The sequence below is a fragment of the Zootoca vivipara genome, chromosome 4 (assembly GCF_965207765.1).
Source record: "Zootoca vivipara chromosome 4, rZooViv2.hap1.1, whole genome shotgun sequence".
Classification (NCBI taxonomy): Eukaryota; Metazoa; Chordata; class Lepidosauria; order Squamata; family Lacertidae; genus Zootoca; species Zootoca vivipara.
The window spans coordinates 66,601,139-66,629,136 of NC_142587.1; the positions used below are offsets into that span (position 1 = coordinate 66,601,139).

Below are 27,998 nucleotides of genomic sequence, written 5' to 3' on the forward strand. Positions count from 1 at the left end.
AGAGACAAGAGAGGGCATCAGAAGAGAAGGAAAGGGGGACATAGGCCAGTGTTGCTTAAGGCACCCGTGACCATCCTTCAAGGCACCCCAGGTTGAAAACCACTGAATTAGGTGTTTGAAGATTGTGCCTTGAACGATCTTAGTCTTTCCATGTTCCCATACCCACAATAAATGAATGGGGATTTAAAATAGATTCAAGGTTTTCAGCCTGATTCTACCCAGACATGTACCTCTCGGCATAGTCTGTTCAAGAGGGCTTGTGCCCTAGAACAGGAGTGAGGAACCTGGGAGTTTAATGCAGCTCTCCTGTCTGGTCCTCAAGTTACACTTTCTCCTTACCCACACCATCTGGTTGGCTGTCCTTTAATTTTTGGTTTTTTTTTCCTGGTCACAATGTGTGCCCTTGAACTCTGTTAATGGATGACAGATAGAGTGGGGTGTGTAGAAACTAGCCTTCTGTAGGAATGTAAAAGGTGTATTTATTACTCCACCAAGTTTTGCTTTTGGTCCCACCCAACTGCGGCTACCCAGAATTTGTACCCCAAAGGGAACACAGCCCCCAGGCTGAATAAATGTTTCCCGCTCTTCTTGTAGGAAATGTGGTTAGGATTGCATGAGCATGAGCATATAGGGTGTGATCAGCCTTGTAAACATACCCAGAAAAGTTATGAATCCTGCAGCAAATTTTGCTAGTCTGCTAAGGGCTGGAGAGTTCACCATGCTTGGGTGCATGCAAACAGAAGTCCTGGGACTGAGCTAAAGACCATCAGGGCTGCACACTGATTAAAGCTTGCTGCTGTAAGAAACGAGACACTATTATTTGAAAATAAAAGATTAGGTATATTTAAACATTTATTTGAATGTTATTACAACATGAAAGATACATTTTTTTAAAAAGAAAACCTGTAAAACGATATAGAAGTAAAATCAAAATACATGACAAAAATTATATAACACAATGCCACCCATTTCTGGAATTTATCCTCAAACATTGCAAACTCATTTGTTTTTATTTATGGGAATCTCTATACTGCTTAATATATATTTTTTGTTTTAAACCATCTAAGCTGTTTATCCAGTCTTTTTTTTTTAAAAAAAAGAGGATTTTTAATTAGGCTTTGTGGTAAGAGATCCTTTCTTTCTATTCACAATGACTTTGTTATTTATCATTCATACTGCATTCCTGGAAAAATCACTTACATCACAGTAGATTGAAACTTTAATCAAACTCAAGCAAATGTAGCCTTAAAGTTAAACCATGCTTGTCAGGCTGCAAGTAGGAGGTGGGGGAACTCAGGCCAGGAAGCCCTTGTGGGGACTATGCAGGCCACGCCTCCTCCACAGGCCACACCCCTCACCAGTCCTGTGCCAAACCCTCCTGGAGTGTTTTTGCCTCTGTTAATGCCTCTTGTTTGCCTGGATGGTGAGCTGTGTAGGCTGCTTCTGTAGAAACCTCCTGAGTTCTGCAGGGCTGTAATGTAGCCCTGAAAAATGTTCAGTCTCATTCAGTGCTCCGCCCACTTTGCCTCTGCCCCACCTAATGTTGTCATGTGGTCCCCAGTAGACTAGCGAGCAATGGAATAGGGCCCTCATGTTGAGAAAGGTTCTCTAACCCTGCTGCAAGCACACTTGGACGTAAGGACGTAATTTTTCAGGACTGTGGCATTTGTGAACTATTGTAACCACATTATTGGTCATACCATAGTGTGTGTGTGTTTTATAACAAACAAAAAAATCTGCTCTTTTCATGCAGGATTTATTATCTATATTTTTCTTGAACAGAAACGACGATTTTCATTTCCTACATTAGAAAGCATATGGCACTTACAAATTCAGATTATTAAAAGAGAATATCAAACACAGACTTGAACTTAAAAATTCAATCATTCATCTGAACACAATATTCAAAGATTAAAATGTGTTTTAATGGAAAAGATCTTCAAGGAATATATAATTTTTATGAGATAGATACAGTAATCCCTTCAATTATACAAACACTTCAGACTTTCTTGGGCAAATGCTGTGTAGCAGCCACCTTCAGACTACTGAACTTTAACTGATCCACTGGGTCTAAAACAGTTTGTCATATCATCATAGGAAGCTGTCTTATAGAAAATTAAGACGATTTGACCACCTAGTCCAGTACTGTCAATCATTCTGACAGCAGCTCCTTAGAGTCTCAGGTAGAAGCCTTTTTACATCACCTGCCTGAACCTTTTTAATTAGAAAGGACATGGATTGAAACTGGGGCTTTTGGCACTCAAAACATCTTTTCTACCACTGATCTACAATCTCCCTTATCAGTTGCTTAGAGACCACAGGGCACAGAAAATACTGCATTCACTGTATTTGGGCTAAGGGGAAATATACTGTATTTTTTAAATACATTTTTTGTACTGGTATATTTAGTTTGTAAGAAAGCTTCAAGTATGTGGGAAAGAAAATAATAATTTCTTACATTTGTATACTGTCCTTCATCTGCAGATCTCAGGGTGGTTCACAAAATAAAATACTTGTCTTGGGGCTAATTCACTCTTTCACTTGTCCCGTATTTCGATCAAACTATATACCGATGGATTCGTCCAGGTCCAAGAGCTTTTATTGTTTCATGGCTGTGCCTTGGGAAAATCCGATCTTTCTCACTGAATCAGAAGCTTGGTGAGCAAAATCTCTCTTCAGCTCTTTCACACATCTGGTAAGGTCCGATTCAGCGGGCAAAATCGGATTTTCGCAAGGGAAACTGCGGAATGGCGAGAAAAGCCCTCAGACCTGGGAGAATTAATAGGTACACAAGACGATCAAAACACGGGTCAAATGAAAGTGTGAGTACAAATGCATGTGGTAACTGATGACCTAAGGCTGTGATGACACCCTGGAGGGCTGATTTGGGAGCGTAGCAGTAAGACAAATGGGCAGTGGAACGAGCAGCAGCTGTATTGTTTATCATGCAGAGTAAGTTTACATGGCTTCTATTCAGGCACTGAAACATAGCTGCTGGTCCTGGTGAAATACGATAGAAATACTCCTAACCCTTCTTCACCACCAGTACATATACAATTCTGGTCAGGGTGAAGGAGTCTGGTTGATGACTGGTCTCATGTGCGCCCAAGAAAATTGCCCCAGCTTTTTGTTTCTGTCAACCGACCCTCGGAGGGTATTCAGTTACGCTGAAATCTGTCACAGTCTTTATGTGAAAGGGTTGAAATCTGTGAACTTTTCCAACGCGAATACAGGGTATTCCCTAACCCATCTGTGGACTGATCGTATATCCCCTATGTGAGGTCCAGGATATTCTGAACAAAGATTTCTCTGTCGCTATATACAACAAAATCTTGCATTTGGGGGAAATTTCTGCTTTTGGGAGATGCTAAAACCGCCAACACATAATTTTAGAGTTGGCTTTTTAGCTGCAGTTCTTAGCTCTATCGATATTCTTTACCCACAAAATTCTTTCTTCAGTTTTAGCAGGCAGAATGTCGTAATGTTGTAAGAACTTAAATAATAGTCATTGATACTGAAGAAACGCAGGGCATGAACCCCTCTGCATACAGATTTTCAGCTGATACTGCCCTCTTAGTGAAACGAGTGATGTTTGGAAGTTACTCAATTCATGTACAGTATTTCTGTTCAGTATTTTCAAAATAACAAGATAAATGGTAATATTTTGAAACGCCCCAATAATATTTATGAAGTGTTTCCATGCTCTTCCATCACATGAAAGCTAAATCTCATCATACAGTGTGAATCTTTGGTTCTGCAGTACACTAAAACAAAAACATCACACGCTGTAGTTTTTAAAATTTGTTATAAAAATTATACAGAATTTATGTGCATTAAATACAGACATCATACCTTTCCCTTTCATTTCTTAATAGTGAAATACTGATGAGTATATTAACACTTTTATGCTATGAAGTTTCTTTTTATTAGGAAATTTTGCAGGAAATTGCCATAGAATCTGTGTGCCAGGCTTATGGCGATCTGATTATCCATTTTGGAGCACTACAATCTTTTAAGCAGCTTTCCTTTTCTTCTGCTATGCCAGTGATTAACAAATCTAAGAATTAATGTTCCCGTACACAGCATGTGTTCCGTTTCTGACCTGCGGCTTCTTTTTTTTGTGTGTGACTTGTCCAACGTGATTAAATATGGCTTCTCCCCACCTTGCTCAAATGTGAGGCTGTTTATTGCATTATGCCCTGCCAAAGAAATTTTGCTCCATTTTACTATAACATGAAGTGGGTATAGCCTTCCGCCCCTGTAACTATTACATCCATCCATATCCGCATAGCTTCTGGTGTGGGGGCAACCATGTAATATATTCTGTCATGTGTCTTAACGCTGAAAGTAAGCATTGGGTTAGGACTCTGGAAGGAAAGAAAAAAGAATACATAAAGTCAATTGCATAATACAACCTGTGTGCTGCTGTGTAAGTTTACATGCATCAGAAATTCAGAGCTTAGTAAGTTTAACTATGAATGAGCCCTTGGCCGTCCGCAGAGACCTTTTGTGCAAGCTAGGATACAGACCAGTAAGTTTTCCATTAGTCCAGGGAGTACAACTCCCATCATCCCTAACCACTGGCCATGCTGATGGAAGCCGGAATCCAAAAATATGGATACCCACAGGTTAGCCACTCATATAATAGCTGCATTTACCTGGTTTGGTCAAACTGGGAAGCTATAGGGTATAGAAGACGTCTTGGTTGCTGTGCCCACATGTGCAAAGGGGCTGAAAAGACGTGTTTGTATATCAATTTACAGTGGTACCTCTGGTTACGAACTTACCGGTAATTCATTCCGGAGGTCTGTTCTTAACCTGAGGTACCACTTTAGCTAATGGGGCCTCCAGCTGCCGCCATGTCACCAACGCGCAATTTCTGTTCTCATCCTGAGGTAAAGTTCTTAACCTGAGGTACTACTTCTGGGTTAGCGGAGTCTGTAACTCAGTGTTTGTAACCCGAGGTACCACTGTACTAAGTCAGTGAGTATTACTGATTGTGCACGATTGTGATTCTTTGCCTTCTACAGAGGATAGTAGGACAGGAGTGCAGGATTTTTAAATCTTGACTGTTGTAGGCAAGGGAATTTCCAGGCACAGCTTTTCTCCCACCTGACAGATTTCACCTGTCAAAATTTTCTCTTCTGCCCAACTATGAAAGTTCTGTGAATTCTGTTCTTTGCATCAGGTGTTCTGTGCAATGGGAACTAGATCTTCCAGTTTTCTGTGCCACAACCAGCAAGTATTCACTGCTTCTCCTTAAAAGCCACTTAAAAGACTGTAACAACACTTTGTGAATTTTTGAAGGAGCACTGAAACAGTATACTGACAGTATACTTACTGAAATGACAACTCCGCTTGACTTGATTTCTTACAGACATAATGAGTAGTAGTGGGATTCCTAGCATCAAAATCATGTGCCTCACTTTTTCTTTCCATTGTATTACTGTACATTCTTGAAAAATTTAAGGTGGTGTTTTACATTGAAAAATCTTGACAGAAAATAAGTGTTTTACTAAAACTAGGTTCTAACCCACTTTAGGCACTATGATACTTTCAAAGAGTAAAATATACTTATTTATTTATAGGAAAACTTTTTTTTTACCTTATTAGCATTCTTTAAGTGATCATAATAGACTTCTTCAATGGCTTGAAAATAAATTACTCCTTTTAACTTGGTTTCGTGTTTGTCTACAATAAGGGAAAGAAAAGTTGAAACTAACACCCCACCAAAGGAGTTGAAAGATAAACCTAAACAACATGTTTTGTTTATTTATTAACTATTCAAGGAAAACATCTACTTCTTTCTTCACTTAGATTACCTTTATTATAGCACACTAATTCAGAGTGTATATACGTACATGAAAGGGAAATATAGGTACAGAATGTGGCAGCTAGACTGGTGACTGGGAGCGGCCACCGAGACCACATAACACCAGTCTTGAAAGACCTACATTGACTCCCAGTACGTTTCCAAGCACAATTCAAAGTGTTGGTGCTGACCTATAAAGCCCTAAACGGCCTCGGTCCAGTATACCTGAAGGAGCGCCTCCACCCCCATTGTTCTACCCGGACACTGAGGTCTAGTGCCAAGGGCCTTCTGGCGGTTCCCTCACTGCGAGAAGCAAAGCTATAGGGAACCAAGCAGAGAGCCTTCTCGGTAGTGGCACCTGCCCTGTGGAACACCCTCCCATCAGAGGTCAGGTCAGAGAGATAAACAACTACCTGACATTTAGAAAATACCTAAAGACAGCCTTGTTTTGGGAAGTTTTTAATCTGTGATATTTGATGTATTTTAATGTTTGTTGGAAGCCGCCCAGAGTGGCAGGGGAAGCCCAGCCAGATGGGCGGGGTATAAATAATATATTATTAATTATTATTATTATTATTATTATTACAGTACAGACGCGGCTGGCGCTGTGGTCTAAACCACAGAGCCTAGGGCTTGCCGATCGGAAGGTCAGCGGATTGAATCCCCGCGACGGGGTGAGCTCCCGTTGCTTGGTCCCTGCTCCTGCCCACCTCACAGTTCGAAAGCATGTCAAAGTGCAAGTAGATAAAATAGGTACCGCTCTGGCGGGAAGGTAAATGGCGTTTCCATGCACTGCTCTGATTTGCCAGAAGCGGCTTAGTCATGCTGGCCACATGGCCTGGAAGCTGTACGCCGGCTCTCTCGGCCAGTAAAGCAAGATGAGTGCCGCAACCCCAGAGACGTTCGCGAATGGACCTAACGGTCAGGGGTCGTCCCTTTATCTTTACTTCTTATCCGAATGCTTTGTAAAGGAGAACAAAGCACATGCAGGCATTTATCTGCACACAAAACTATTAATGGGCCAGCAAGGGTCAGCTGTATCCTGAGAAAGCCATGCAACCAGCAGGTGACAGCAAGGGGCATAATCTGCCTCTGGTGTGCCAACCTGGTAGCTGGTGCAGTGATGGAGCATTTCTTCCTTCTCTCTCATCATCTGCCCTGGTTGGCATAAGCAGTGGGGCTGTGGCTGTGGTGCTAGTTGTGCCACTCCATTAAGTCCTGCCACAGGTTAGGATTGTAGTCTATATGTGGTGGAGACAACAACCCAATTCATTGCAGTCATACCTCGGAAGTCGAACGCCTTGAGACTCAAACGTTTTGGCTCCGGAACAACAGAAACCCAGAAGTGAGCGTTCTGGTTTGCGAACATTCTTTGGAACCCAAACGTTCAACGCAGGTTCCAATTGGCCGCAGGAGCTTCCTGCAGCCAATCAGAAGGTGCACCTTGGTTTCCAAACGTTTTGGAAGTTGAGCAGACTTCCAGAACGGATTCTGTTCAACTTCCGAGGTACGACTGTATTGCCAAGAGATAGGTCCCACTGGACTTGGTGAAAGTTCCAAACAAATAGGATGACTCTGTTTGCTAAGAAGAGATTTACCTGCATGTCTTTATCTGGGTCATAGACTAGAAGCATCAGAGCATTAGGAAGCTCTGTGAGTTTTACAAGATAAAATGTAAACAGGTAAGATTAAATTACAAGTAGCAGCACAGATGTAACTTAATAGACAAACCATAGGAAGGCTCCATACAACTTACCTGCATAATAAGAAAATGTTCTCTTGTTCCTATCAAACACAAACCATCGCTTTTTCCAGGTTTTAATTTTCCCTCCCATCTTAATAAGAAAACCTCGGCAGGTCTTCTCTGTGAGTGAGACATGGTAACAGGTCTCTATATTGTGCCCTGATGTCTCTATGTGGCTGCGTAGATCGAAATCTTCCTTTCTGACAGGTAAATAACGAGTCAAAGGGCGAGACTAATGGGAACAGCAAAAAAATAAATTTTAAAAATCAGGTTTTTCCCCCTTTCTCTGCTTATTTATAAAATATATTTATGTGCATTCAACATCTGAAATAAAGTACCCAACCTGAAACTTACGCTTTTTGTTGTACGCTTACACACAATCAGGAGTGCTTAGTCACAGCCTTAGAAACCAAATGTCAACAGCCCTCATGATATATAATCTCAGTCTTAATTATCTGACAAAGGCATCAACTTCACACATTAAATTTTGAAGGCATACATACCCCTCACATATTTTAAGTGCACATGTAAATATGTGAAGTTGAAATAGATAAATGTATGCTTTTTCAACCTTTAGGTGTAAGTGTAAAAGAGTTATAAACCCTATTACTGAGTGCCATAGTACTGAAGAGAACTGGAAGGGAGGAGAGAGTGGCTGCTTTTTTTTAAAAAAAAAAGTAAGAAAACATCTGTCCACAGATCTCTGCAACTTTGTCTAGTTTGGTCTTCAGTATTTACCCTGGGAGGATAAAGGAATGACAGGTAGCACAGTGACCTCTGCTGGCTATATACTACCAGCAACCTAGTACACATTAAGTTGACTGCATCCGTCTCATTCTAGAAGCCTTTAAAGGCTTAATATCAGACATAGGCAAACTCGGCCCTCCAGATGTTTTGGGACTACAACTCCCATCATCCCTAGCTAACAGGACCAGTGGTCAGGGATGATTGGAATTGCACTCCAAAACATCTGGAGGGCCGAAGGTTGGGGATACCTGGCTTGTACTCTCTTTCCTACCCTTGAGGTGGCTGATTCAGGGGAGAGGGAAAGACACGACCAGAGTAGGTGGCCCTCACAGCAGTCACTCATAACCCAATTGCTTTCACAGGCCTAAAAAAAGTTGGCACAGCCCCTGCCTTATCCCTTGGGATGCAAGGCCTGTCACAAGTGAGTGCCATAGCGTCTTGCTTGCAACTGGGCTTCCCTTCCATCTCTTAATATTTGTCTTCCCATTCAGTGCCTGCATTTTCTGTATACAGGGTCCTTACCTGCGACCTTTGCTTTTCACGTATCTTAACTTCTTTTTCAATTAGTTTTTGTCTCTGGCTAGTTTCTTCTTGCAGCCTTTTTTCTAGCTGCTCCCTGCGACGCTTTTCTTCTTCCAGCGCTCTTTTTTTAACTTCCATTTCTCGTTCCTAAAAGCCGCCCCATACAACATCAATTTAGAAATGTGTTTTTTTATATATTAAAAAAACACACACGAAACCCCCAACCCTATTAAATACACATCAAGCTCAAACACATTCCCTACCAATTCATCGGTGTGCCAGTTCTACAGTATTGTACTGGCTGATGGCAAATCCTAACTAAACTCTTGTTCTAATGACACAAACATGGCCTTTACACACATATATTATGACTACCCACCAACCTTAAGCCTGAGTCTAATATATGCCCATAAAAATGAGACTATGAAATAATGCCGGAACCTAAATATAAACATAAATATGAATGAAGAGGCCTTGGCACGGGATGAAAAGTAAATATTTTTTATCTCAGTGTCAAGGTTTTTACTTTTTAATTATTTCAGTTAACACCTGTGTCTAGAAGTTTGCAAATGACAACACGTGGCAATTTCTCAATCACTCAGCTATAATAAACAGAGGCTGATGAAAGCATCTACTGCCCACAGTGGCTACATTCATTATGCTAAAGATAGGCGTTTTTATTTTTGCTCATGTGCAAGGTCAACCTTATTGAAAAGTGGGTTCATGGTTCAGCCACAGAGCTTGCATGTTATGATACTCGGTTAAAAACCCAGTGAAGGCATTTCAGCCATGAAAGGCTTCTGCTTCAGGCCCTGAACAAAACTCAGATTAAGCCCCGTTCCCAATGCTGAAGAGAGAGACATGAACCGACACTGTATGAAGTGGCTCCGAAAACGACACATCTCCAGCCAGAGGGCAAAGCTGCTATCTATTTAATCTAGGTTGCAAGATTAATCATTTTCAGAGCTTGAAATATAGGCGGAAATCCTACAAAAGAACTGGAGGTACGTATGAACATATGTACTTCAGGGGATTTCAGATAAAAGATTCAGTGTTTAGATTTGATGAGGTAACACATCTAAATGTTGGATCTGTATTTCTTTGAATTTTCTTGAAGAAGGACCAGTAGGGTACAATAATCTCCTGCTTTATTACTGGCCCTGATACCTGTTTTGTTTGTTCATCTAGGCTAACCTGAATTTAGAGCACAGAATCTCTGTACTATACTGCATATTTCTTTGGCAGAACCACCAAATACTTTTATATATATATATATTTGTGGCGAGCGGATAAAATTGGAGCAGGAGCAAAGAAATAACTCACAACGAATTTTGTGAAAATGGAACCCTTTCAAAACCCCTACTGCTGATACAAGCCAACTTGTAACTATAACAATGTTTGCTATTACTAATGTTAGTTTACCCTGGATTCAAGTAATCGAGTCTTTTCAGCATGAGCTTGTTTCAAAAGTCTTTCCATTTCTTCTATTCTTGCAACATTTGAAGTACTGGCACTAGTAAAGGAGAGAGAAAAAGAGAGTCTGACTTTCAGGAAACAGTTCTGTATTAGATATGTAATTCCAGTCTTTTTGTTGATAAGTTTGGATACAAGATCCGGGTATGCTCTGGTTACCTTAACGTGCAGAGAACTAGACACAAACTCAGTGCAAACAATATATGTTAAGACTGAAATTACCTGTAGCAAAACTACAGGGAGAAGGGCAACTTCCACTCTATCAGTGAAACTATATATGCATGTACATGCCTGAAAAATACTGTATGACCCTTTGCAATCCACTAAATGTGGACTAAGGGTGCCTTTAGAAATAATGTCAGGATGCTGGCTGGATAATCCCTTAAACTGCATTTAAAAAACAAACAAACAATATTTTTAAAGTGTCAAATTTACTGAAAAAAAACTATACCTGGAGATATTATCTGGGGAACAGGCTGAAATGCTGGTCTCCATACTGTCAGAACTGTCTAAGCTTAGAGTATCAAAGGCATGGTCCTTGAAATTATGATCAGGATAATGGAAGGCGTTCAGATACACATTCGATTCAGAAGCAGTCCTGCTGTAGAACTGAGGAGATTTCTGGATTTGATCTTCACAAATATGTTGGTTGTTATAACCTAGAATGAGAAGCAGAAAATATGAGTCAATTTTCCTACCTTTTATATTTTTTAAAATACTTTTTTTAAAAAAAAGAGAAGCATTTTGAATTCACTGCTGTATTCTAACTGGGATCGAAGCACTGCAAATGTTTATTAGTACCATCTTTCTTAGTAAAATAGCAGCTAATTGGATTTAACAGTATCTGGCATATTTCTGATCGGTATTCTAGCATATGTCTCTTGTCAGTCTTTGTCTCCTTTTGTAAAATGAGATTTTAGATTACAGGGTTGGCCATCTAGCCAACATCTAATGATATATGCAACACTGTTTGCTAGTTAAAGGTATGCAAGCAGATGAATACTGTATGTAAGTTACTGGCTGAAAAATGATTTATTGGTTGCCTGCATATGTATAGCTTATTGGTCCTTATTCTGATGGGATCTGATAAATTTTAGCTTTTGTATTGCTGAGTTTTTTATTGTTGTAAGCAGCCTTGGATAGGTCTGGAAAGGTGACCTAGAAATATTTTAGAAGAAATAAATAAATCACATTGTAATAGTTTGTAACTCACATAATTTGATATAAAGCCAATATCAGTATAACATGTAACTTAAATGCAAGCATTAATGTGCAAGAAGCTTTCATTGTTAGAACACTGGAGAAAATTAAGAGGATATAATTTGCAACAATGGATAAAAATTACCTTTAATACTTGCACTTTTGGAATGATTAATTGCTCCTTTTTTATGAGAGAGAGAGAGAGAGAGAGAGAGAGAGAGAGAGAGAGAGAGAGAGAGAGAGAGAGAGAGAGAGAGAGATTACTATCATTTTGCCAATTGGGGAATTTGGGTTAAAAAATCCAGATGAGAGCATTTAAAAGTACTCAAGCACTGACTGCTTTTAGCTAGCAAATCAGTTGCATTCTTACTCTAATTCCTTTGAGGATAAAGTTAAATTAGTTTGCCACATGACAGCTCTGGATACTTTCAAAACACAAACTAAAGCATATGCTTTCTTCTCACTATGAAAAAATAAGGTAAAATGATCCCATTCTTATTACTGTATTGCCAAAGAACAAATGCAACTCTTAAGACCATGCACCGTTGTTATTTAGGTACAGGAATTACTTGTTTTATGAGTTGCAGATTCTTATTGGCAAACCATAAAACTCGACATTCTTTTTTCTTTCCATACAGAAGAATACGCACAACTTAATTCCACCCCACCCCCACACCCCAGTGTCTACATTCCTAAATAATTGAGTTAAACTCTGGGTTCAGTGGAAGATGGAAAGGTGAAAAAGGGAAGACATTAGAAGGAATTGTGAGTCCTGAGTCGGTGAGCACTGAGGCTCACTATTGTCGCAGCATGCCAACACTAACCACCATTTTGGAAAAAGGCACACACACACACACACACACACACACACACACCCTTTAAAACTATTGCACATGCATGTCCATAGCCATAATTTCCATGTTTTAGAAGCTCTGAGCTGTGGTCTGGTGCTGCTAGTGGAAAAGAGTGTACCCCGCCTGCTCCTATAGATTAATGTTGAGTGTTGTGCCGGGAAAAGCCCTCCTGGCAGCCCATTACAAACTGAAGGAGAAAAATGAGGATTGTGCTACAGGGACTAAACAAGAAAAAGCAGATAGTAAGGTTGAGTAGTAGGCGAGAGAATGTAATGAAGTGGATCTGGGAAAAATAAATTTTGGAGGGGATCTGGGCTATCCAGATGCATCGTGTGCTTGCGAGGAAGTGACGCCATTACCTTGGTTGTTTGTCTGTGGCAACCGGCGTTTAAAGATCCAGTGGTGCCTCGACTTACGAATTTAATCCGTTCCGAAGGCACCTTCCGTATTAGGTCGAAAAATTCGTAAGTCAGAAAACGCCATTGGAAACGCGATTTCCCATAGGAATGCATTGGAAACGGAAAAATTCGTAAATCGAAAAATCCCTATCTAAAACCGCCGCGGTTTTCTTTCAGATGTCGAGACATTCGTAAGTGCACGGCCATTACCCCCATTCGTAAGTCGAAAAATTCGGTTGTCGAGTCGTTCGTAAGTCGAGGTACCACTGTACATATTTGGCTATTCCCTATGAATTCAGCTAATCCGTTAAAAAAAGCTACGTGATGTAGTGACCGTTACATACTTGGTGATAGCGAATTCAATATATTAATTTTGCATTGGTGAACAAGAAATATGTGTAACACTGTTTGGTGCAATCAGCTGAACTGGCTTTCCTGTTTGTCTCAGCAAATATTGAAAGTCTTGAGCGCAGGAGGGAAGAGTTATTCATAACATGTAGCATTGCAGCACCGCAGCAAGTGTCGGGTCAGGGGTGGGCATTTGGGGGAGGAGAAAAATTATTTTGGAGGTTTGTTCTGCCTCCAACAGCATTTAGCTGTTTAGGAGTGCTGCAGACACTTAAGCACAAAAGATACTCTACTAAATCTGAAGTTATTAATCCAGAGGAAAACTACAGCATTCAGTTTAGTTTAGCTTTAATCCAGGAAGACATGCAAGACTACATCTGATAGAAAAGCAAACCGCGTTAAAGGTTTTTTTTTTGGAGGGGGGGGAGATTACTAGAAGTATACAGAAAAGAAACAAAAATAAATTTTAAAAAGCAGTACCAGTTATTTAAATGTTATTATAATAACGTTTTCAAATGCAATCTATATTGAAATCACAATTATTTTTCTCAAAGGTTTTGGTTTTCAATAAGGAACACAGTCAAGTAAACATAAATCCTTTAAAATACGCCCTTTTATTATTTTGGATCAGTGTTATACAGACCAGCCTACTTCTATGTGCTGCAAACACAAATAATTTGTCACTTCTTTCTGAAGTTGTCAACCCAGAAAACATGGATATGTCCAACTTTATTGTTGATGTTTTGTTCCGCTGCTGCTTCTTTATTATGCTAGCAGCTAGATAATCTTTTTGCATCCTTCAGCACAAAAAGGCAGAGAAGACTCATGTATCATAGAAAAGCAGGATGCGACACAATTTTGTGGGTTAGCACGTTTTCTAAAACTTTTTGGCATGGCTGTACTGCCAAGTGTGTGAACAGATATCTAGAATCTGTGTCTCTTCTCTTATTCATTTTCATGCGAATCCTCTGTTGCTGACATATGAACCAGATTGACTCTGAAGAAACATCAGGTTTATATGTCAGCCGCAGAGGAGTTGCATGAAAATAAATATTTGAGACTAGGCAGTACAGAAGGCATCAGGTGGTTAACTTTCAATGTGTTTCATTTCAAGTTTCCTTTTGCAAAGCCAAGCTGGCAGCAGCAACAGTGGGCAAAGTTTATTTTCCAACATTCATTCTTTAAAGCCCTCTTTAGGTGTTTCCCAACATGAGATTGTATATTATAATGAGGATCATGGAGCCATGCTGTCTTCCATTGTCTCATCCCCTGCCACTCACATATTGGGGGATTTACTGCAATGGGGAAGCCTGCTGAAAATGCAGTTAAGCTCTCTCCGTGATGTGGAACCCTGACTCCTCAGGGTTCTAGATCATACAAGTCTTCATAAATGCAGCAGACTTCTCCATCACATAGATAGGAGGACAAAATGGTAGAAGCCAGGCTGTTTGAACATGAATGTAGCCTGAAGGGAGCTACAAAAAATCACCACATCCACCAGAAAAAAATTAAAGGAACTTTAGAATTTCCACATTTGCTAACTCTGAATGACTTGATGGTGTCCCTTTTTTCAGTGACAACAACAAAAGCAAACACATACAGCCACACAAAGAACATTCCTCATACCTTTTCTGCCTTTTCCTGATTTAAATAAGACATAAAAAAATAAAAGTATAAAAGCAGTATAAAATAATTAGGCTAAAAAGAGAGCTATAAGCACAGAATGCAGACATGACAAAGATAAACTGGCTAATCTGTCTTGGGGCACAATTTTATTTAGTAGAGTTTATTCGGGGCTACAGTCCTATTTGAACTTAATTTCAAATAAATGCACATGTGCTTCAGTTGTAAGTCCCTAAGAAATAATTTTAAAGTTACCGGTACCTAGCTCTCTTGGGAGACCACATCACAATCTAAAAGTCTGAATTACTTTTAATAATTTTAACCTACACCAGTTTTTCAGTTGCAATCCTGCATGCATTTACCAGTAATAAATTCCATGTTTAGGATTACACTTCTTGATGACTCCTGCATATGTGAAAAGCCCGACTCGCCTTGCCTTAGTCCACAGACAAAAAGGCAGCTGCAGAAATAAAGGCTTCTAAGGTTATGAGGTCCCATTTGCCTTTATGTAGTTCTCTTTAGGTCCCTTTAATGTGCATTTGCATAGTAGTAACGCTGCAATCATCTGAATGGTTGCAGAAGATTCACAGCTAAGAAACATAAGGTTTTGTCCATTAATGGTTTAGTTCAGGGATGGGGAAACAGTGGCTCCAGTTGCTATTGGAATACAGCTGCCATCGTCCCTGACCATTGGTTGTGCCAGCTGGTGCTGATGGAAGTTGGAGTCCAACAGCATCTGGGTTAATCCAAATATTAATCAGTTACCAACTTATAAAACTCTGCTTAGCCAATAGTTTCTGTTGCAAGTAATTAATGCCAAATGAAGACTCATTAAGACTCAACACAAGTACTGCAGTAGTTATCTTAAACATTAAGAAAGAAGAAGTTACTACAGTCATACCTTGGTTTTCAAACAGCTTGGTTCTCAAACGTTTTGGCTCCCAAACGCCGCAATCAGAAGCCATGCTTTGGTTTCCGAACGTTCTGGAAGTTGAACGGACTTCCGGGACGGATTCCAAGATACGACTGTATAGGCCAGGCATCCTCAAACTCGGCCCTCCAGATGTTTTGGGACTACAAATCCCATCATCCCTGACCACTGGTCCTGTTAGCTAGGGATGATGGGAGTTGTAGTCTGAAAACATCTAGAGGTCCAAGTTTGGGGATGCCTGGTATAGGTAGGCATTTTGGGGCATCTAATGGACCAGTCGTAATGAAGGAAAAGGTATTTAAGGTCGAAGCTGTCACTTTAAATTGCATTATATTATGCAATATAAATGCATTATATAATGTGCACATTGTAGTGCACAGGGACTGGATATGCACAAATCTTCCCAAACAATAGACTGAACAAACAGTCTATTTGGTAAGAGCACCAGGCTCTGAAAGGCTGGTATGCTCAAGGACGAGTCAGAATAATATGCAGGATCACGAACCATGAAGTTTCACAGGAGTATCTATTTTCTAAGCAAGGTGTCCGCCTTTTTAATCAGTCTAAAGCTATAATTCTATACACAGCACAATCCTAAGCATTTTCAAGTCCTACTGTACTCAAGGGGGCTTCTCTCTGAGCAGACACAAATAAGGTTGCACTGGGAAAGATATTGCCCACTTGTTGAGAGTATTATGCACACACTTCTGCAAGAACAGAGTGCTTTGTGTATAAAATAATTCAAATAGAATCATGCCATTTCCCATTGTGGTGTGCCATCAATAATTATATTAAGAAAACTTAATTAATTTACGACTCAAAAAAGCATTGCAGCTGAATGAATGCATTTTCCATTTATCAAATTAAAAAGAAAAACTGATTAGTGTAAATGGGATTTCCCTTTCAATGGCATTGTGTTGCAGTGTATGAAGATAATTTTTAAACAGCCTTACCTTTATGCATCCTCCTTGGTTCAGACTCTTTGGTCATAGTTCCCAAACAATGAGGGAGTACGCTGCCACAGCTGTTGCTTTGTCCAAGTGGAGGATGGCCCTGCAGAAAACAATAGGGATTAGCATTCACAAATATCAGCCATCCATGCTGTCCAATGGTGGCTTTGCCTTATCTGAAACTGTTTCTGCTCATTTCAGCCAGCACACCCAGTAACACTGCAGTACAATCAAAAGAATCTGGGCTGCTCAATTTAAGACAAAGAGATTAAGGTAAGAAATAACAAAGAAGTAAAATAGGAATAAAGTAAAAGGATTCACAGACTACACAACAGGATGCAAAAATTAAAGCAAATTGAGAAATTACATTCTGCAACCTAGATATTATAATCTGTAATCACCTTGACACTCCTTCCAAGAGTAGAACTGCTGAAATGGGGAGACACGGAAGCAGCTGGCTTCTTGCGTGGCAAGGTATCACTCATGTATGGGCCGCCTTTATGCTGCTTCTTCCTCTCTTCCAGATTTCGGAAGTGCTTAAGAAATATGAAAATATGAATATGGGAGCCTGCATGCTGTAAATGTTGGCATTAAACAAGGTGCAGTTCACAAACAAACAAACAAACAAACCTAAATGCTGTTTGAAAACACAGCCCAAAACAGGACAAGGGAACAGCCAGTAGGGGAGAGTTTCTCTGTTTAAAAATTCTTAAGTGCATAGGAATTACAGCACACACACAAACCAAAAAGAGAAATGTTTTACAGTTACACAGATTTAAAATAATAGTGCCTTAAAAAAAATCCAGGGGTGATTTAATATAATTATAATTACAAGGGAGATTCCCTGGACAAGTTTCAATAAAGACAAGTTTCAATAAGGAGGCTTTGAATCATTTGGGATAGTATTCAGGCATCCAAGAGAACATGCGAGGGCAGAAACTAAGGAGTAGGATGAGGGCATGTGCTCTACTCCTGCCCTAACATCAACCTTCATGCATTGAGAAGAAAACTCTGTAAGGGGATTCTAAGTGTGTTTGGCTGAGTGCTAGACTCTTCCGTGTGACTGGGAGCCCTGCACAATCAAGGCTCCCATCTGTGTGTAGGATTCTATGTATGTTCGGACGAGGGCACTTAGAATAGTCCGTCAGATATTCCTGCTCATGATGGAACAGTAGAGAATGTTGCAGACAGGACAAGCATGTACAGCCCCATGCTCATGGCTGCCCCACGTTGGCCACTGTGGGAACAGGATGCTGGACTAGATGGGCCATTGACCTGATCCTGCAGCCTCTTCTTATGCAGAGTTTGTTGCCCTCTTGTGTTCTGAATAGGACGCTGGATACAAATCTTACTGATCGTGAATCTGCTGTCCCATTTTAGGATGGTTAAAAATAACCAAAAGTTAACTGTGAAATTTTCACTAAGGTAAAAAGACTGAGCACATTGGACATGAAACAATGTTACAGAAATGATGCATAATGCCAACTATTGTTTGAACAAAAGGACAAAGTTATTTGGTCTAATTGTGGCATTGTGATTTGACTCATAGTAGGTTTTTTAAAATAAATAAATAAATACACAGCTTTATACAGGCCAACAGGCTTCCTTAAGATGAATCTGATTTAATCCCACAAAGGGAGGTCTGCCTGCAGCCTTATACACCTTTAGGTGCCAGGCGAAAACACTCCTCTTCAACCAGGCCTTTGGCTGACTGACATCCTATATCTTTTTAAATGTGTTTGCAGGAAAGTGAGGGGGGGGGGGTTGTAGTGATTGTTTTGTTGTTGTTGTTACTGTTTTATTTTGTGTTTCTATATTGTATTTTTATGCTGTGAACTTCCCAGAGATCTGTTGGATCAAGGGTAGTGTACAAATTCCATAAATAAGAAAACTTGGATGCTACAGGTTTCCATCTCCTATATTATGTGTTTCATCCAATCAATGCTCCATTCATGAAGGAAGGTTCCACTTGTAGAAAGCCTCTCTGCGTCCACACATTTCTTCCATGATCAGAGTGCTTTGGATCCAACTAATTGTCCTGCAGTTTCAGTTTAGTATGATCTCAAACTGGCTACTACTACCTTTTAGAAGCTTAATCCGTACACAGTACTGAAAGAAAATAAGCAACTCTTATTCTATTAAAATAAATGTTTTAAACTTAATCTAGCATTGGCATTCCGACTGTTGTAAACTATTGCAAATGCCTCTCTCAGTTGAGATTTCTGAAGTAACAGCTGTAGCATTTCTACATGCCATAAATACAAGACCAAGTTGTTGAATAAAACATTTATTCTCCCCCATGCTTTTTAATATCTATATGACCTTTAAAGCCCTAAACGGCCTCGGTCCTGTATACCTGAAGGAGCGTCTCCACACCCATCGTTCAGCCCGGACACTGAGATCCAGCACCGAGGGCCTTCTGGCAGTTCCCTCATTGCGAGAAGCAAAGCTACAGGGAACCAGGTAGAGGGCCTTCTTGGTAGTGGCACCCGTCCTGTGGAACGCCCTCCCATCAGAGGTCAGAGAGATAAACAACTACCTGACATTTAGAAAATACCTAAAGGCAGCCCTGTTTAGGGAAGTTTTTAATCTGTGTTATTTTAATGTATTTTAATGTGTGTTGGAAGCCGCCCAGAGTGGCGGGGGGACCCGGCCAGATGGGTGGGGTATAAATAACAAATTATTATTATTATTATTATTATTATTATTATTATTATTTCACTGTTAATATATTTTACTGTGCGGCTCTCATTAACAGAAAATATCAGCTGGCAAACATCAGGAAGATGAGGACAACTTTTAAAAATCTTATACAGATATTCAAATAACTACTGACGTCCAAAGAAGCAAGAACAGATTGTAAGTGGGTCTCTCGCCCCTTATGCATTGAACTCTGCTAGTTTGACCTAGAAACCTCATTACACTATGCATGTGTAAAAAAAAGGCTGCTGGGGGCGCTGTGCATGCAAAGTCCTTTAGAAAATGTTAGAATTCCACCCATCAACTGTAATGGAAAGGGAATGTGGCGCTGAATTCAGCTCCTTCCCCCCGCCCTCCTCACTCCCTTCCAACACCTGATTAGTTGGCAGGATTTCATGGCTGCCTGTTTTGCATGCACTCCCTCCGAATGAAGCAGAAAAGTCCGTGCAAAAATAATTACATGGTTATCAAGGCAGTCGGCCTTCAGGCAGGTTACCTGTGACTGCCTTCGGTGTTTCTTAGCTGGAAGAGGTGGTGGTGTGTCGGCTAAAGGAAAAGGCTCTACATTTGCAGCCCTGACCTCAGACGAGTGGGCTGGTGAAAGTTGTGCAAGAGGGCGAGGAGAAAGGGAGTGAGGAAACACAAATCCAGAACAGAGAGGCGATCTTAGCTTTATAGGAAAGAGAGAAATTACGTTCAGAGGCTTCTAAACAGGATGACACACAAGCTGACAGCAATACACACATAGAGAAGCATTTTATGGTAGTACAAAGCTGCCTATTCCAACCCTGTGTCCCCCAGATGTTGTTGGACTACAGCTTTCAACATCCTTGACCACTAGCCATGCTGCCTGGGTATGATGTTGGATGTAGTTCAACAGCGTCTGGGGAATCTGGGCTTGCTTCAACAACATCTGGACTTGCTTCATCAGCCTATGTCAGGCATCCCCAAACTTCGGCCCTCCAGATGTTTTGGACTACAATTCCCATCTTCCCCGACCACTGGTCCTGTTAGCTAGGGATAATGGGAGTTGTAGGCCAAAACATCTGGAGGGCCGCGGTTTGGGGATGCCTGGCCCATGTGTATGAGAAGCATGAGGTGCAACCCTCAGGTGATAACAGGCAGGTGCAGAGAAAGCAGGCAAGCAGCATTTTCTGTCGAAGGAGTTCACTTAAGGGCTTGCAGCATTCTACTGGGTGAAAGCAGATCTGGGGCTATCCAAACTAAAGCAATAAAATGTATGAATGCTGATGGCGAAATGAAAAACACTTGTTTTTACAGATTTAACTGCTTTTGTGGCTAAAGTGTTTGGATTAAAATTAGATATACCAGGCTCAATTCCTGCAGCTAATGTACATTATGTATGTATTATTTATGACAGCAGTTGAATATTTCTGGATATGGAATTACTTCTTTTCCTAGATAAAAAGGTGCTCCTCCTCCCCCCCCCCCCCAATCACAAGAAACACCTGGGAAAGAAACATTGTGAAGAAAATACCATCTAGGGATAAACTTAAATTTGTATAAATTAACGGGACATAAAGAGCTTAAAACATTCTACACTCACAATGTTAAATTCCACGAGTGAGCTCCACAATTTAGTTAAACCAAATTTATGTGGTTTAAACCTCATTCCACAGAAGTCATACCCAAGTACTTGGTCTGTTGTCCAAATGCCATATGATATTAAGCTCTCTAAAAGGCTGACTCTACAATGTCAGTGTACCTTTTCAAGGTTTGATATACAGTATCAATTACTCAGTTTGGGAGGTGCTGAAGAAAAGGGGGGTGGGTTCGTTGCAAAACGTTTGCACAGGTTTGGAAAAGAACCCAAATTTTGGGGATCCATAATTAATATACCTCCTTTTCAAAGGCTTCTCCCTCATTTCAGCCTGGTATACCTCTCAAACATCTTTTCCCCTTACTGAAGAGAAAGTAATTAGTTAACTGGGCCTTAGTTAAGAGAACCAGTGTGGTGTAGTGGTTAAGAGTGGCACTTCCTGCAGCCAATCAGAAGCCACACTTTGGTTTCCGAACATTTTGGAAGTCGAATGGACTTCTGGAACTGATTTGGTTCAACTTCCAAGGTACGACTCTATAGAGCTCCTGGTTCAGTTGCAGTATTCTTCCCAAGGTGCGGAGATGTTTAAATAGCCCCAAGTCTTAAACCTGAGTTTTCTCCCTGAAACACTAGGTATAAAACTAAATTTAGCTCTCTTTTAAATTGGATATATGCAGTTTTACCATGAACCTGCAAAAACCAAGGGAACAGAACGTTGCAAGCAAAATGCATACAAACAGGAAATGTCTCTCAGAACAAACCTCTGTATTTTGAGTCTGGCTCATCAGGCCAGCTGTGGAAGGAACAGCCTCAGCAGCCGTGGGGGCTTGAGTGGAAGGGGATATATTCGTGGAATTGCCATACGGCTCACTAATGTCATTTACACTCACATAACCCTAAAGGGAGGAATTCAGAAGTTAGACATAAGAAGAAGCACAAGCTAAAGGGCATGCAAGAGTATTAAGGTTCCCGGTGTGCTGTGAAAGTTAGTTTAGAGTGATCCAGCCAATTTCTGTGGTATTACAAAAAAGTTTCATTCATTAAAATATTTTTAAAAATCAAAGTTACAAGCACTGAAAATCTGAATGCTTTAATTTACCGTAAACAAAATTGTTATCATTATATCTGGTTTTCATAATGAGGTAGGACCATAATAACTTAATATGTTTAGTTCAACACAATTAAATGTAAAAATACTGCTAGATTTCAAAGGTAGCTCCCACTATTGGCCCTCATGTAGCTATTTCATGTACCACAGATTAAAATGTGGTAGCTTTATGAACTACAACCATGTGAGGGCAGTTCTTCAAGAGAATATGTTTGTTTGTTTGTTTTAAAAAATGGCTCCCTGCATAGTTTACAAACTATTGGGGTGCCGGAGGGTGGGGGGGAGAAAGAAAAATTCCAAAGCATGGTAAAAATCATTTAAGAGCATGAATCTCTGGCAAAGGGAGTCTGCCTTTATTCCAGTGCATTTCAATGAGTTGCTATACTGCAATTAGATGCAGGTTTTTGTTGATCCTAAGCAACACCCTCCCTTCAAATTTCACTTTTTTTGGTTAATATCAAAATAGATTAATGGCAATTTAATAATTTAGGGACACCTTCATGAGCTAGGGTTTTGTTAAGGTCATCAGAGTATAAATAAGTCTAGGATTTCATTAGCAGCAGTAGTAAAAGCAGCATAAGGGTTTTAGGCAAAAGCAAGCTGCAGGAGGATATATTGGAAGAGAATGTGCTTTCTAAAAATCCTAACTGAATTTAGTCCCTGAAAAGTACTCTTGCAAGAACACTGGCAGAATTGTTCAAATAGTCTAGAAATGAATGATTGATTTGGGGTGAAATATTCTGGAACAGATGGAAATTTCTGAACATTTAACTTTGGTTTTGAGGAACTATATTTTGGAAGGTATGAGAATGGCTTCAGAAAAACACTTATTATATCTGTAGGAGTTAGTTTTCATTATTTTAATTTTGTATGAAGGGTGAGACCACTATGTTTGCATGTGCACACTGGAAGGAGTCATTTTGGTATATTTATTTTCAACACAAGAATACCACGCCACCATAAAGTAGACACAATGACATGTGCCTGTATGGATGCTGGGAAAAGCACAATGGATGCTTATTTACAGACATACACAAAAACAACCCCAAACCCGACAAAGAGGGATAAAATTATGTCAAATTTTATATAAATCCTGCATGGCTAACTATCTTTAAAAAAACATATATGCAAACCATTTACACACAAAGGAAACTGGACCACACGTAATTTCACACTGAATATTATAAAATGTGCAGCTCTAAATCACCATCTAATACGGAGAACAGTGACTGCTTTCTCTATCCTTCTCCCAAATTTCACATTTTTACCTCTTTTAGACTGCTGGGACTTAGGGGGAAGCCTTTTCCTCCCGATAGTGAAGAGTATTTCTTTTCTAGATTACAAAGGTTCTCCTTCTCCTGTTAGCAGACATAAGTTATATTTCAGATACAAATGTTGACAGTCACTTCTATGACAGAACACACACAGAGGATCACAAACAGTCTCAGGCTTTGTTTGTACTCTTCAGAAATAACAAAACTAGACTAAAAAATTAATGAAGTGATGAACGGATGTTTCTGGTGATGCTCAAGTAGGTCACGGAGAGACCCAGTGAAATTAATGGACCAAATTTTGTCATCTTCATTAATTTTAATAGGATTACTCAGAATAGGATTAGCTTTGACTGCAACCCAATGTCTTAAAAAACTGAAGCCATTCATTTCAATGGGTCTACTCTTGAGTATACTCACATTGGATATCAGCCTCTGTTTGGAATTGTTCACAAGAAAATTGCATTGTATCTGTTCATTCCTTTCACACACACACACACCCCAATCATCAAATCATATCCCAGTATACAGTTATCTCTCCATGTATTTAAGGTAGCTTGACAAGCATCTTGTTTTTTGGCATGTGTTAACCAGTATATGGCAAGCACATAAAATATGAATGGATAACATGTACATGTGTGTTGTGTGTTGTGTTTATGTGCCTGGAATCCTGAGTGGGCCATGTCCAAGGGCTTGTGAAATCACCTGTACAAACAGGGATGACACCCACCTTAGAATGGCATCAATTCCATTTAGTAAACATTCTGCAAAATGACAGCAGAGTTTAGAGCAATTGTCAAGAAAATCTTCCGATAATTATAGGTGTACAATAATGTTGCTAGATTCAGGTAGTGTTGGTCTGACGCAGTCGAAATAAAAAATTAAAAAATATTCCCGTAGCATCTTAGAGACAAACTAAGTTAGTTTTGGGTATAAGCTTTCGTGTGCATCACACTTCTTCAGATACACTGAAACTGAAGTCACCAGACCCTTATATATAGTGGGAGGGTGGGGTGGGGTTTTCTCAGAAGGGTAGTAGGAGATGGGTGATTGACTCAATGGGTATGGTAAACCTGTTGACGACTGTTAACAACTGCAATTAGTCCTACAGGAAAAAGCAAGGGATAGTATGCAGATGACCAAAAATAGCTTTATAATCCGATATTTCCATTCAGACCAGTTTTCAGTTTAGTAATAAGTTGTCATTCAGCAACTTCTCTTTCAACAATGTTGCTGTCTTTGAATCAAGGAAAAGTACTTACCCTCTGCAACATCATTAGGAGGTTATTCTTCTCTTTCACAAAATGATCTTGTTCTCTTTGCGCCTGCTGGACAATATGATTGGCTTGTTTTTTGAGGGCAGAAATTTTTTCCTATGACAAAGATAGCACCAAAACATAGTCAATATGAGCTTGGGAGTATAATGTAGGCACTACTGATCCTGTTGATCAGGAAGACACTCCCAGGAAGGAAACTAAAGACACTTTTGCACCAGTAACTCTTGGCTGTAGTTCTTGTTGTTGCATATATTTCATACAATGGCCATTTTCACAAATAATATATAGAAATGTTAACTTGTAGTGTAGATTACAACATTAGCTGTACTCAAGCAAGAAACACAAATGAAAGCACATTGAGGATGGATGCTAGTTTTAATTGCAGAATCTAAATTAATCTGAGCTGAAAACTACTGGAAAGCTTTACTTTTTCCTGAACTGGAACAACCCAAAGCAAATCACATCACCTTGTGGTAGGGTTGCCATATTTCAAAAAGTAAAGACTGCATGAATTTCCCAGTATTCAGGCCTTGAAGGAAGCAGTTCCACAAGGATGTAAGCCTCCGTAAATGTGTTTAGGATTGCTCTGTAAACAGATGAACTTGTTCAACTACATTTTGTGAATCTCCACTGTCCTATGAATAGTATTTACATTTTTCAACATGAATTGGAACATGAACCCATTACTGAATTGGCCAGGTCCAAAACCAAACCAGAACAACATCTCACGAAATGGAACCAAACCACAAGAAAACAATGATATTACCGGTACCTACTTTATTTTTAAAGTAGTTTTACCTTTCTACTGACAATGTTGCGTTGATATTCAGCCACCTCACGCAGGAGCTGCTGTGTTAAGTTCTCCTTCTCCTCATCTAACCTGCTCTCATTTTCAAGCTGCTGAAACTCCAGATCTTCAAAGTGTTTGCTTTCTACCTCCAGCAGGTCAGCATCCTTTAATAACAAAAATCAGTGTATTTTTAAAAAAAGAAAAGTTGTATATCATTAGCGAAAGTAGGCATGCAGCACCATCCTAAACAAAAATAAGCCTAAGGAAGTTCAAGTCAGTGTGTACAAGATCACACTCTAAGAACAACAGAAAAAAACAGCTATTTATGACCTTTTCATTGTTTTTTGAACTGTTGACTGGATGTTAAAAATGATCATGTACACCCTCAGATCAATTCGTGATACTGAATAGCAGATCAATCTGAGTGCCCCACTCGTGTAATGATCTTTTGGTCACAGTTCAGCACAACCAAGAGATGATATAGCACTATGCAGATGTAAGGATAAAAAAAAGTTAAGGAGCAAGGAAAGGGACATCCAGCAGGCTTGACCTCACTTCCCTCTTACCTCATTCTCCAGGGATGCTAGTTTTGTGCCTCCTGCCATTCATTAATGGCCAAGTTCAAGTTGGATGAAAAGCAGATGAATGGGAAGATAGTATGCAGCTCTTCCCCACATCCCCTTCCACCACTGTGACCTCCAAAAGCTACTTTAGCATGAAAAAGTCAAGTGAAATTTATACAGAACTCCACGTAATGTAGAATTTGTGCCTTAAGTATGAACTGGGAAATTCAGGAGGTGCTGTTTAAAACTCTGGTCTCCCTTAGTTCAAGAAAGCAGGTTCCATAATAAAAAGGGGAACCAAATCTCAATGGAAGTTTGGGAAAGAAATCTTGTTTCGGTGTATGGATGGTTGGTCATCACCCAAGTGTCTCACAATGGTGAGCCAAATCCTGGATAAATAGATGAGTGTTCTTTTGCAACAATATGGCAAGCAAAGCTGTTGAAGGACAGAATTCTCTGTCTATGGCAGGGATGAGGAGGCTGTAGCAGGACCACAATTCACATCTTCTGTGAGTATTGGTCATGCTGACTGGGGGTAGATGTTGGAGTCCAACAACATCTGAAGGAGCACGTGTCTTCACCTCTAATCTATGGTATTAGCAGAACTCCATAAAGAAATACTTAATATGCCAAGCAGCATGCCTTGAATATGTAGCTAATTTCCATTTGTAATTGTTTTATTCAACATGGGGGGTGAAAGTGTAATGTTATACACTAAGAATGTGTCTGAACTGGGATTTCTTCTGGCATTGTATTCTAGCTTATTCCTTCTCACTGTCCCAAGAATATTTCATACACACACACACACACACACACACACACACACACACATATATATATATATATATATGCTTCCATGTCTCAGTATATTGTGGGGGGTAAATTTCCCCAAAACAAAACAAAGCCCACTGAATGTGGGTGGGTGAACCTGCATAGTCACCCAGCTGTAATTTTGAAACAGCATCTATGGCAACAGTGATTCTCCCCCCCTTTTTTTTTCCTTGAAGTTTAATAAAGAATTTTTTTTAGAAAAACAGATTTCGTTCAACGGGTAAGAAACAACTTTGAAGGAGGAAACAATTTCATAGTGGTGGCAAAGGGAAACTTAAAAGCAACTGCAAACATAATGAGGGCTAAAATTAGATAGCTAAGTGCAGTTATTAGACTCAAGAATGTATCCAACACGTTTACAGCAAATTACCCTAAAGCTCAACTAAACATCACAAGTACACAAACACGGGCACACAGAACTCTGATTTGCCAACAGCCAAAGGGTGCTAAACATTAACTGGTTGGCAACTTCTAAAGTATGTATCACAAACCAATTTTTAATCCAGCCCTTCGCATTCTGATTATTCATCACCATGCAACAATCCTGTTAGCAGTACAGAAAACCAGGAAACCCTTGAGATGAGAGGCAGTCAGTAAGTCGTCTTTCAACACTTGTGCTTCCACACAAAAAATAGAGGAATCCATGCTACTGACCCTGTTTAGCTGCTGTTGCAATTGTTCCCGCATGGACTCAGGGCAATTATCAAGCTGTGTCTTCTGCTCGGTATAAAGCTCCTGAAGCTTTTCTAGTTTTTCCCTCTGAGCATCAAGCTTTATTTTTTCCTGGAGTTTGAACCAGAAAAATAAAGAACAGAATTACCTTCAAACCCAAAGCAGTTGTTAGTGATTCTGATGGCACATGGAGCGGGGTTGAGCGGCGGGGATAGGATCGGTCCTAAATTTTGCAGCAGGGATGCTTAAACATGCTGGAAAGTTGTGGCTAATTCATGTTGCACAGCATCATCTAGGTATCATATTAATAAACCTGGCAGATGCTAAAGAATGGTTAGTTGACACACGTTAACATTTATTGATTATGTCTCAGGTGCACAAAGGCGGATTCTCCATTGCGAAACAGAGACTCTGAAGATGGATTTAGAAGACTGGATAAGAGTCACTTCAAAGCTTCCTTATAAGTGCAGAGGGATGGTAATGCTAGGCTAAAAACCGTATGGTTGAAGGATACAGGTGCCACATGGCAAACTGTTAAGCAATGGCCACTTCGCTTGTGGCAATTTGCATCCACCCTCAAACCGTGGAAACTGAAATAAAATATAAAGGTTTGCTTGGTCCGA

General features: G+C 40.0%; 1 protein-coding gene and 1 long non-coding RNA gene across 23 annotated transcripts in view; one reads left to right on the plus strand and one right to left on the minus strand.

The window, feature by feature from the left end:
* Window positions 1-834: 834 nt before the first annotated feature.
* The window catches only part of PHLDB2 (pleckstrin homology like domain family B member 2), a 79,160-nt gene continuing 51,996 nt past the window's right edge, over window positions 835-27,998 (minus strand). For 4 of the 22 annotated variants that reach the window (XM_088668059.1, XM_088668057.1, XM_060273680.2 and 1 more), the window contains 14 exons: window positions 27,358-27,486; window positions 25,318-25,473; window positions 24,505-24,615; window positions 23,240-23,329; window positions 21,625-21,759; window positions 17,004-17,138; window positions 16,606-16,705; window positions 11,644-11,679; window positions 10,750-10,957; window positions 10,248-10,338; window positions 8,826-8,972; window positions 7,569-7,788; window positions 5,606-5,691; window positions 835-4,367 (listed from right to left, as the gene is read on the minus strand). In XM_088668059.1, coding sequence (XP_088524185.1) covers window positions 4,227-4,367; window positions 5,606-5,691; window positions 7,569-7,788; window positions 8,826-8,972; window positions 10,248-10,338; window positions 10,750-10,957; window positions 11,644-11,679; window positions 16,606-16,705; window positions 17,004-17,138; window positions 21,625-21,759; window positions 23,240-23,329; window positions 24,505-24,615; window positions 25,318-25,473; window positions 27,358-27,486 — 1,785 coding nt within the window. In that variant the 3' untranslated portion in view covers window positions 835-4,226. Of the gene's footprint in view, window positions 4,368-5,605; window positions 5,692-7,568; window positions 7,789-8,825; window positions 8,973-10,247; window positions 10,339-10,749; window positions 10,958-11,643; window positions 11,680-16,605; window positions 16,706-17,003; window positions 17,139-19,798; window positions 19,973-21,624; window positions 21,760-23,239; window positions 23,330-24,504; window positions 24,616-25,317; window positions 25,474-27,357; window positions 27,487-27,998 lie in introns of all 22 variants that reach the window. The other 18 variants (XM_088668075.1, XM_088668073.1, XM_088668072.1 and 15 more) reach the window with 8 other exon arrangements.
* LOC148685978 (uncharacterized) lies at window positions 19,348-27,993 on the plus strand. The gene is made up of 2 exons (XR_015949639.1): window positions 19,348-19,461; window positions 27,749-27,993. It is a non-coding gene; the product is annotated as an uncharacterized LOC148685978 (long non-coding RNA).